Here is a 12,109-nt window from a genome sequence, read left to right on the forward strand (position 1 = left end):
AAGGACCCGTTAATCCCGACTCTTTGCTTCCTGTCTGCCAACCAGTTCTCTATCCACGTCAGTACATTACCCCCAATACCATGTGCTTTGATTTTGCACACCATCTCTTGTGTGGGACCTTGTCAAAAGCCTTTTGAAAGTCCAAATACACCACATCCACTGGTTCTCCCTTGTCCACTCTACTGGTTACATCCTCAAAAAATTCTAGAAGATTTGTCAAGCATGATTTCCCCTTCATAAATCCATGCTGACTTGGACCGATCCTGTCACTACTTTCCAAATGTGCTGCTATTTCATCTTTAATAATTGATTCCAACATTTTCCCCACTACCGATGTCAGGCTAACCGGTCTATAATTCCCCGTTTCCTCTCTCCCTCCTTTTTTAAAAAGTGGTGTTACATTAGCTACCCTCCAGTCCATAGGAACTGATCCAGAGTCGATAGACTGTTGGAAAATGATAACCAATGCATCCACTATTTCTAGGGCCACTTCCTTAAGTACTCTGGGATGCAGACTATCAGGCCCCAGGGATTTATCGGCCTTCAATCCCATCAATTTCCCTAACACAATTTGACGCCTAATAAGGATTTCCTTCAGTTCCCCCTTCTCACTTCTTCAGTCCCCTAGTAGTTCCGGAAGGATATTTGTGTTTTCCTTCGTGAAGGCAGAACCAAAGTATTTGTTTAACTGGTCTGCCATTTCTTTGTTCCCCATTATAAATTCACCTGAATCTGACTTCAAGGGACTTACGTTTGTCTTCACTAATCTTTTTCTCTTCAAATATCTATAGAAGCTTTTGCAGTCAGTTTTATGTTCCCAGCAAGCTTCCTCTCGTACTCTATTTTCCCCCTCCTAATTAAACACTTTGTCCTCCTCTGTTGGATTCTAAATTTCTCCCAGTCCTCAGGTTTGCTGCTTTTTCTGGACAATTTATATGCCTCTTCCTTGGATTTAACACTATCCTTAATTTCCCTTGTTAGCCACGGTTTAGCCACCTTCCCCATTTTATTTTTACTCCAGACAGGGACGTACAACTGTTGAAGTTCATCCATGTGATCCTTAAATGTTTGCCATTGCCTATTCACCGTCAACCCTTTAAGTATCATTCGCCAATCTATTCTAACCAATTCACGTCTCATACCATCGAAGTTACCTTTCCTTAAGCTCAGGACCCTAGTCTCTGAATTAACTGTGTCACTCTCCATCTTAATAAAGAATTCTACCATATTATGGTCACTCTTCCCCAAGGGGCCTCACACAACAGGATTGTTAATTAATCCTTTCTAATTACACATCACCCAGTCTAGGATGGCCAGCCCTCTAGTTGGTTTCCCAACATATTGGTCTAGAAAACCATCCCTAATACACTCCAGGAAATCATCGTCCACCGTATTGCTACCAGTTTGGTTAGCCCAATCTATATGTACAATTTTGAAGAAAAGCAGGGAAGTTCTCCCTGGTGTCCTTGCCAATATTTATCCTTCAACTAACATAACTAAAAACATATTATCTGGTTGCGGGAGCTTGCTGTGTGCAAATTGGCTGCTGTGTTTCCTATATTTCAACAGTGACTACACTTCAAAAAGTACTCCATTGACTGTAAAGTGCTTTGGGACATCCTGAGATCATGAAAGGTGCTATATAAATGCAAGTCCTTTCCTTTACTCTTCACCATCCACACTCTACCCCGAGACAACAACCTCCAGGAGCATGCCGACAGATTCCTTCTACATGCTCGACACCCAGCCCTACCTCATTCAATCCAGTGACTTGCTCCACTTTCCAATTTCCTGGCTGACATCAGGCCAGATTTTCCTTCAGCTTAATAATGGCAAAACCAAAGCCATCCTGTGTGACTCCTGCCATCATCTCCAAGTTTGATTCCATCAATCGCCACAACAACAACTTGCATTTATATAGTACCTTTAACGTAGTAAAAGGTCCCGTGGCGCTTCACAGGAGTGATTATCAGACACCAAGCCACATGAAAAGATATTAGGACAGGTGACCAAAAGCTCGGTTTTAAGGAGAGAGGTAGAGATGCAGAGAGACTGAAGGAGGGAATTCCAGGAATTGAGGGGGCTTAAGGCCTAGTCAGCTGATGGTATACATGAGATGTATGATTGGGGAGATCGGTGAGGTGGGGCGGGGCCAGACATGGAGGGATTTGAAAGTGATGACTGGGGTCTTGAAGTCAATGAACTAGGGCGCAAGGAGCAAGTGGAATTTGGGGAGAGCAGTAGGCGTAGGACTAAAGGAAGGATGAAACATTTATATAGCAGCTTTCACGTACTCAGGGCATCCCAAAGTGCTTTACAACCTACGAATCAACGAATCATTCATCCCATTGTGCCTGGGCCGACCTCTGGTTGGGTTACTTAATTCATCTCATTCCCCTGCTCTTTCCCCATAGCCCTGCAATTTTCCCTTCAAGCCTTTTGAAAGTCCATGTACACAACATCAATTGCACTACTCTCATCAACCCTCTCTGTTACTTCATCAAAATACTCATTCAAGCTGATCAAACACGATTTGCCTTTAACAAATCTGTGCTGACTTTCATTTATTAGCCCATACATTTCCAAGTACGAATGAATTTTGTCCCAGATTATTGTCTCTAAAAATGTTCCCACCACTGACATTAAACTGAGTGGCCTTTCGTTACTGGGCTTATCCCCCTCCCCATTTTTAAACAGCAAATGAAATAAATGGTCTGTTTTGGGGTTGTTGGTTGAGGCAGGAACACCCCTGTTCTCTTTCAAATAATGCCACAGGATCTTTAGCATCCGTCTGAATAGGCAGACAGGACCTTATCTCTGCTAGCGACGTTCAGACTGCTTTGATCGAATACGACAAACATTTAATGCATTCGCACGGAGTGCCTTTGTCTGGCGGTAGCCAATATTCAGAGAGACGACTGTCAAGGCATTTATTTGAAGCCTCCATTGTTAGCGACAAGCTGTTTGCATTCTCCAAAAGTCTTGTTATTCAGGGAGGGATTGGTGTTAGACAGCGCTGTCTCCTTGAAAGGTCGACTGTCTAATCCTCAATTGGCTCCTTCTCACTTTAATTGCGCTCCTTTCATGATTACCTAATAAATATTCAACATTACTTTATAACTTGCTTCGCGGCCACTGCTGTGTGCAACCTGTGTGCTACCATTTAAATTACAGGTCTCGTTATTGCAGCTTTATAGATTCTAGCACTCAGATGCTCCAAGCCATTTCTGTTTTCCTAATTCTAGTTGTATGTCATCATCATAGGCAGTCCCTCGAATCGAGGATGACTTGCTTCCATGTCAAAAAGTTCGCAGGTGTTTTAATGATGGACCTAAAATTCCAGGTCCAAACTAAATTCATGAAGGATGGAAGATGCCTGTGCTTGGATTTTTTTTAAACGTGTGGTGACCGTTGCACACCAGCCACCACATGGGCTTGACAGAGCTCGGCCTTGGTCCAGTAGAAAGGATTAACCAAGACGGCTGGAGACCAGCTCTGCTGCACGGACCTAGTGCGCACACATGGGGGCTTGCCCGTGCTGCCCCTGGGCCCTTGCCTCTTCTGGGCCCCGATCACGCTGTTCCTTCCGCTCCCTGGCCTGCTCCGATGGTGCTCGCAGGCCGGGGGCCGCACAATGTCTGTTGGTAGGTGCCAGCAAGAGTTAGAAACACTTTCTTCTGATTGCTTTGGTTTCTTTCTCTCAGTTCAAAACTATCCTTCTCTTTTACCGGGATAAAACGTCACTGCGCTCTGGGCCATTTCATTGTATGTCAGCTGTGGCTCAGTGGGTAGCACTCTCACCTCCGAGTCAGGAGGTTGTGGATTCAAGTCCCACTCCAGAAACCAGGCTGATGCTCCAGTGCAGTGCTGAGGGAGTGCTGCACTGGCTGGAGTGCTGTCTTCTGGATGAAATATTAAACCGAGACCCTGTCTGCTATTTCAGGTAAAAGATCATCGAATCATAGAAAAATTATGACACAGAAGGAGGCCATTCAGCCCATCGTGTCCATGCCGGTCAAAAAAGAGTTACCCAGCCTAATCCCACTTTCCAGCACTAGGTCCGTAGCCCTGTAGGTCTTTAACTGCACATCCAAGTACTTTTTAAATGTGGTGAGGGTTTCTGCCTCTACCACCCTTTCAGGCACTGAGTTCCAGACTCCCACCACCCTCTGGGTGAAAATTATTTTCCTCATCTCCCCTCTAAACCTTCTATTAACTACTTTGAATCTATGACCCCTGGTTACTGACCCCTCTGCTAAGGGAAACAGGTCCTTCCTATCCACTCTATCTAGGCCCCTCATTATTTTATACACATCAATTAAATTTCCCCTCAGCCTTCCATATTCCAAAGAAAACAATCCCAGTCTATCCCATCTTTCCCCATAGCTACAATTCTCCAGTCCCGGCTGCATTCTCGTAAATCTCCTCTGCACTCTCTCTAGTGCAATCACATCCTTCCTGTAATGTGGTGACCAGAACTGTACGTAAGAACTGTGCAGAAGAAGCGCGTGGCAAACCAGACTCCCCACCCACCCTTTCCTTCAACGACTGTCTGTCCCACCTGTGACAGAGATTGTAATTCCCGTATTGGATTGTACAGTCACCCGAGAACTCACTTTTAGAGTGGAAGCAAGTCTTCCTCCATTTTGAGGGACTGCCTATGATGATGACGTAGTACTGAAGCTGTGGCCTAACTAGTGTTGCATACAGTTCTCGTATAACTTCCCTGCTCTTATATTCTATGCCTCGGCTAATAAAGGAAAGCATTCCGTACGCCTTATTAACTGCCTTATCGACCTGTCCTGTTACCTTTAAGGATCTATGGATATACACTCCAAGGTCCCTCTGTTCTTCTACACCTCTCAGTATCCTCACATTTATTGTGAATTCCCTTGCCTTGTTGCACTTCCCAAAATGCATTACCTCATACTTCTCTGGATTGAATTCCATTTGCCACATTTTTGCCCACTGACCAGTTCATCAAGGTCTTTCTGCATCTAAAGCTTTCCCCCTCACTGTCAACCACACGGCCAATTTTTGTATCATCTGCAAACTTCTTTATCATACCCCCTACATTTAAGTCTAAATCATTAATATATACTACAAAAAGCAAGAGACTGAGTACTGAGCCTTATGGAAGTCCAGTGTAGGTCAGGGAGCACAGGGGTGATGGGTGAGCGGAATTTGGTGTGAGTTAGGACACAGGCAGCCAAGTTTTGAATCACTTCTAGTTTATGTAGGATAGAACATGGGAGGCCCCACATACTCAGATTGAAAGTCACTTTAAGTACCACTGACTTTCGTATTCAGTGGATGTAAACCAACAGGATTATTAGATGGTTGAGTTATTGATACGTCCTTACTACACAGTATAAATGCACACGAGGCCCATGCTTGAGAGAAGGTCAGTCTGTGACCTGTCCTTTATTCCTTAGCACTCAAGTGATGAAGGTGGGTGGAGCTTCCCCTTTTATACCTGAAGGTCCAGGTTAGGAGTGTCTCCCACCTAGTGGTCAGTGTTCTCACGGTGTACAACTTAGGTCAGTTTATACATGGGTTACAATGCTGGTTGAATACATGACAGTTATCAAAAGTATTTTCCAGTACATTGAGCAAAAAATAATTTATTGCACTTTTCAGCAATATTTATCAGTGGGAACTCGCTGTCCTTTTCGCTATTTTCACCGATTTAAGGAGACGTGCTGAGCAGTAATTGTTTCGATCCAGCTGCTTCGCAGGCTCTGTAATCTAAAGCAACGTTCTTAGCAATAGAATCCCTTGGCACTATTTGAAGATGAGCAGGGGAGCTCTCCCCAGGTGTCCAGGACACCTCTTCAAACCACATCTGAAACAGATTATCTGGTAATTATCTCACTGCTGTTTGCTGGAACTTACTGAGTGCAAATTGGCTGCCACGCTTCCCCACGTCACAACAGCGACTACACTTCAAAAGTACTGCATTGAATGTAAAGTGCATTGAAATGTGTGGAGGTTGTAAAAGCTGCTGCAATAAATGCAAGCCTTTCATTCCATCCTTCCTAGAATGAAGTGCCCAAAGCTGTATAAAATATTCCAACCGCAGCCTAACTAAGATCCAGTGCAAGTTCAACATTTTGTATTGTATGTCTTTAGATACAAAACCAAGGATTCTTATGTCCATTTTTAATGGCCTTATCTACTTTGCACCATCACCTTCAATAACCTGTACACCGAGGTCCCTCTACTCCATTTAAAATCTTACTGTTATATATGTGGACTTGTATTTACTCTGTACAGCCACCAGAGGGCTCATCCCCCGGAGTCCCAAGGGATCCCATAATCCCTTGGGAGCACAGGTGTTTAAGGAGGCCTCACAGGTTGGAGAGGCCCTCTGGAGACCTGCAATAAAAGACTAAGGTCACTTTACTTTGAGCTCAGTCTGACTCTTCCTCCATACACAACACTTACTATTTAATCTTTTCTTAAGTCTTATGACAGATTGTTTTGCTTTCCAGAGTAGGATATTTGATCACATTTTGAAATGCAAAACTAATATATAGATATATATATTATATATATGTATTTCTTTTTAAAGTGCAAAACTTTGGAGAAGGCATAAAAAAGACTGGAGGAAATTAGGAGAATTTTTTTTTTAAACATAGTGAGTTGTTCTGATCCGAATGCACTGCCTGAAAGGGGTGTGGAAGCAGATTCAATAGTAAAAAGTGAAGTGGATATATACATAAAAAGGAAACATTTGCAGGGCTATGGGGAAAGAGCAAGGGATTGGGAGCATCTTTCAATTAGCTCTTTCAATTAGCTGAACGGCCTCCTTCTGTGCTGTAAGATTGTGAGATTTCAGGACATCACCAAGGTGGAAAAGAAAAGGTAAGATAAATCATGAGCTAGTGGTTATGTGACACCAAATTTGGTTACTAAACCTCCAGATTGTGGGAGGTAAGAAATTCCACTCTTTTGAGTTAGAACATGCCATGAATCTCGATTGAACACACTGAGGATTCTTATAGACAGTTTCTTAACCGATAAGGGAATAAGGGGTTATTGGGAGTGGGCAGGGAAGTGGACCTGAGTCTATGATCGGATCAGCCACGATCTTATTAAATGGCAGAGCAGGCTCGAGGGGCCAGGTGGCCTACTCCTGCTCCTATTTCTTATGTTCTTTTGTTCTTAGGATCGAGGGAGGAGGAAAGAGGACATTGTTGGAGCTTAGAAGGAAGGAGTGAGTAAAGGTCAGAGGCGCACTGGATATCGATCAAACATAAAAGGTTACAACTGAGAAAAGCAGAGCGTAGTTACGACTCATATTTTAGGGTACGGGTTACTACAAGTGTCTTTAGTTGCTGCGTTTCCTACATTCCAACAGTGTCTACATTTCAAAAGTACTTCATTGGCTGTAAAGCGCTTTGGATGTCCGGTGGTCGTGAAAGGCGCTATATAAATCCAAGTCTTTCTTTCTTTCTTTAAGCAGTTCCGTGAACGCTTTAGAAAATGCAGCGTTAACAGCACACAAGACAAAATTCATGTGAAAAGTCAAAATCACGTTAGATTAGGAACGATAATGTCGATATCTTAATCCGTTCACATAATAAGACCATTTAAAATGGTAATACTTACTGTAACAATCAGACCCCTTTCCTGGAAGTACTTGACCAATGGGATGGTATTTTGCTTGAAGGTGGTCAGTCGCCTCTGGATGGCTTTAGGATTGTCGTCTGGGCGACCTTGCTGTGCTGCCCGCTTTTCCAGCCTTTCCTTCAATTGGTGATTGGCGCATGCAAGGAACACAACTAAATCTGGGGTACAGATCTGTTGAATAAGATTAAAGAGACAGTGAGAAAAAGCACAGTGACGCTGGATTAAGGGCCTAGTTCTAGAATTATAGGAGTAGGCCATTCTACCCCTCAAGCCTTAATGGGATCATGGCTGGCCTGTACCTCGACTCCATTTATTTCCGTTAGCTCCACATACCTTGGATACCCTTACCCAACAAAAAATTACCTAACTTAGCTATCAAAGCTCCAATTGTCACATCAGCCACAACCTTTTGGGAGGATATAATTACACAGTTCCACCACTGTTTTTATGAAAAAGTGATTTCCTTCCTAAACGTCCTGGCTTTAATTTTAAGATTATGTCTGCTCATTCTTGATTGCCCCAGCAGAGGAAATAGTTTCTGAGAATCTACTCTATCAAATCCATGTAACATTTAAAACACCTCGATCCGATCACCCTCAAACTTCTATACTTAATCATTGAATTTTGCAGCACAGGAGGCCGCATTTCGGCCCATCGAGCCTGTGCCAGCTCTTTGAAAAGACTATCCAATTAGTCCCACACTCTTTCTCCACAGCGTGCAAATTTTTCCTTTCACGTATATAAACAATTCCCTTTTGAAAGTTATTATTGAATCTGCTTTCACCACCCTTTCAGGCAGTGCATTCCAGATCTCTTTCATCCTTTAAGACACTCGTTAAAACCTACCTCTTTGACCAAGCTTTTGGTCATCTATCCCAATATCTCCTTATGAGGCTGGTGTCAATTTTGTTGTCTCATAATACTCCTGTGAAGCGCCTTGGGAGGTTTTACTACCTTAAAGGTTCTTTAAAGAAACTGGCTTCTTAAATTAGAGGTTGCACATTCGAACTGGGGGAGTTCTAATAATGCAACAGGTTCCTAATGATGTAAAAAGACTTGCATTTATATAGCACCTTTATCGACCACCGGACGATAAAGGTGCTATATAAATGCAAGGGCGATTTTCCTCACGGTTTCTGCTCTCACCTGCACGTCCAATGGAAAAGACCTTTGAGGAATTGTGTGCACCAATTCGGGACCATCTGAAACCTAAAGAGGCATCATTATCGAGATATCGCTTTTACAAGCATGTTCGTTCTGAGGGCCAGGACGTTTGTTGCCGACCTGAGACGTCTCGCTGGGCCGTGTAAGTTTGGAACCGCGTTGGAAGACATGCTGCGCAACCTCTTTTAATAGGCATAAACCACGAGGTGTTCCTGCGGAAGCTGCTGGCTGCGGAGACGCTGGATCTGAGCAGGGCCATCACGGTCGCCCAGGCTTGCCTGACCACGGGCGATAGTGCAAAGCAGATATCCTCGCAGAGTCGGAACTCCACGGCAAGTATTGTCCACCAGATTGTGTCGTCGGTTGGCAGAGCTGCACCTGGCAGGCCCTACCCGACTGCGTTTGCGAAACCTGTAGCTGCTCAAAGTCAGCCATTGGGCACGAATCCGATTTTACCCTGTTGGTGTTGTGGGGGCAATCATTGGCCTCATCAGTGCCGTTTCAGACAGTATACTTGTAGAATATGGGGCACCTTCTGCGGATGTGTGCACAGCTCAGCAAGCGTGCTGCGACACACCACGTGGATGATAATGACCGGATCCGGCAATGCCACCAGAGATACTCGAGGAGGAAGTGTATCGTGTACATTCGTTCCTGACAAAGAGCCAACCGATAATGATTGAATTAAAATTGAACGGCGTGCCAGTATCTATGGAATTAGACACGGGTGCGAGTCAGTCAATTATGAGCCAGAGGACTTTCGAAAAGCTGTGGGACACCAAGACCGTGAAACCCAAGCTGAGTCCAGTAAATGCAAAATTGCGAATCTACACCAAAGAGCTCATACCAGTGATTGGCAGCGCAGCAGTCAAGGTGTCGTACGATGGGGCGGTTCATGATCTATCGCTGTGGATCATTCCATAGAAACGTAGAAAATAGGCCCTTCGAGCCTGCACCACCATTCAATAAGATCATGGCTGATCATTGACCTCAGTACCCCTTTCCTGCTTTCTCTCCATACCCCTTGATCCCTTTAGCCATAAGGGCCACATCCAACTCCCTCTTGAATATATCCAATGAACTGGCATCAACAACTCTCTGCGTAAGAGAATTCCACAGGTTAACAATTCTCTGAGTGAAGAAGTTTCTCCTCATCGAGGCAAACATTTAAAGATCACATGGATGAACATCAACAATTGTATATGCCGTCTGGAGTAAAAAATAAAACAGGGAAGGTGGCTCAACCATGGCTAACAAGGGAAATTAAGGATAGTGTTAAATCCAAGGAAGAGGCATATAAATTGGTCAGAAAAAGCAGCAAACCTGAGGACTGGGAGAAATTTAGAATTCAACAGAGGAGGACAAAGTGTTTAATTAAGAGGGGGGAAATAGAGTATGAGAGGAAGCTTGCTGGGAACATAAAAACTGACTGCAAAAGCTTCTATAGATATGTGAAGAGAAAAAGATTAGTGAAGACAAACTTAGGTCCCTTGCAGTCAGAATCAAGTGAATGTATAATGGGGAACATAGAAATGGCAGACCAATTGAACAAATACTTTGGTTCTATCTTCACGAAGGAAGACACAAATAACGTTCCGGAAATTCTAGGGGACCGAGGATCTAGCGAGAAGGAGGAACTCAAGGAAATCCTTATTAGTCAGGAAAATTGTGAGGGAAATTGATAGGATTGAAGGCCGCTAAATCCTCAGGGCCTGATAGTCTGCATCCCAGAGTACTTAAGGAAGTGGCTGCAGATAGCATCAGGCCTACGGGCTTGAAAACAGAGGCCATCAAAAATGCACCCAGACCCCAGAATATGACGGAGCTGCGTTCGTTCCTTGGTCTTCTCAACTACTTCGGTAATTGCGGCACACAGGCGAAATGGAACAGCTTGAAGATGACACCATCAATGACCAACTGATTCATATTCAGCCATCAGAAGACCCTGCTGTTGTCAATGAATCTGGACCTTCAATCCCCGACATGGACACTGCCACTCCCATTAGATCGGCTATCCAGCCTCAAGTCATGAATGACTCGGAGAGCTCATCCAGATCTGGAATGGAACTGAGACGATCAACTAGAGAACGGAAAGCCCCGGACTGTCTCAATTTGTAAACAGGACTGATACTAAGATCTTGGGGGGGGTGGGGGCGAATGATGTAATAGAAGCATAGAAACATAGAAACTAGGTGCAGGAGTAGGCCATTCGACCCTTCGAGCCTGCACCACCATTCAATATGATCATGGCTGATCATGCAACTTCAGTACCCATTCCTGCTTTCTCTCCATACCCCTTGATCCCTTTAAAGTATGTATGCCTGGGTTTACCTGCCACCAGGGGGAGCGACCGTCGGAGGTCATTGGGCCACAGGCACACACGTGCAGCCCTTGTATATAAAGAAAGCCTCCATGTTTAATCCTCACTTTGAGAGCTAATAAAGTAGAGTCAGGTCGCACCTGATTGAGTTCATGGTACTAAGCCTATTGAGTTATTGCATACGCAATAGTAATGATGTATCAGTTCGAGCATGAGAATTTAACGGACTTCCTGTTAATCAATGATCCAATTTAAAGCAACTTGCTGGATCTAGACTAGAGGAACAGGTCAGTCTGCAGGACGGAGGTTGTAAGCAGCTGAATGTGAAGCTGCTCGAAAACATTTATCCTTCAACCAATACCTAAAACAGATGATCCGGTCATTTGTAACATTGCTGCCTGTGGGATCTTGCTGTGTGAAAATTGGCTACTGAGTTTCCTACATTACAACAGTGACTATGTTTCAAAAGAAAAGCAGTTCATTGGGTTTTAATATGCTTTGGGGCGCCCTGAAAGGCGCTATATAATTGTTAATTCTTTCTTCTGTAATTCTGGATGACTAAGAACCAGAGCAAGAAATAATATTCAAAACACTGGGGTCATCATAACTCCCAAGACTAAGATGAGCAACTATTAATGTGTGCACTGATCCAATAGCTTATAATGCCAGATAGATAAAGATTTACAGAATCTATTTAAATGGATTCGAGATTTCAGCAGAAAAATAGAAAAACATCTGGGTCCCTGATTTGTAAAACTATACAGTTCATTGCACAGATTTCGCATGACTCAATCTAATCCATGTGTTTATCTTCCCCCTTATCAGCAACAATTTATTATCGAGTTACTCCAATATTCACGCTTCGGAGCACTAGCCTCGTGCCTGCCAAGCCTTTCAATATTTATATATTTTGATTGCAAAATATTGTTGGAAAAACTCAGGGTCTCAAACTCTTCCTCTTGACAACGAATGGGCTAAGTCTGTAGTGGG

At 43.8% G+C, this 12,109-nt stretch overlaps 1 protein-coding gene across 1 annotated transcript in view; it reads right to left on the reverse strand.

Annotated features, from left to right (window-relative positions):
- Nucleotides 1–12,109, reverse strand: part of ak5 (adenylate kinase 5) — a 113,560-nt gene that overhangs the window by 64,321 nt on the left and 37,130 nt on the right. Inside the window, exon 6 of the mRNA XM_070885985.1 lies at nucleotides 7,615–7,806. Coding sequence (XP_070742086.1) covers nucleotides 7,615–7,806 — 192 coding nt within the window. The remainder of the gene's footprint in view (nucleotides 1–7,614; nucleotides 7,807–12,109) is intronic.

Source organism: Pristiophorus japonicus, chromosome 8 (genome assembly GCF_044704955.1).
Source record: "Pristiophorus japonicus isolate sPriJap1 chromosome 8, sPriJap1.hap1, whole genome shotgun sequence".
Lineage (NCBI taxonomy): Eukaryota > Metazoa > Chordata > Chondrichthyes > Pristiophoridae > Pristiophorus > Pristiophorus japonicus.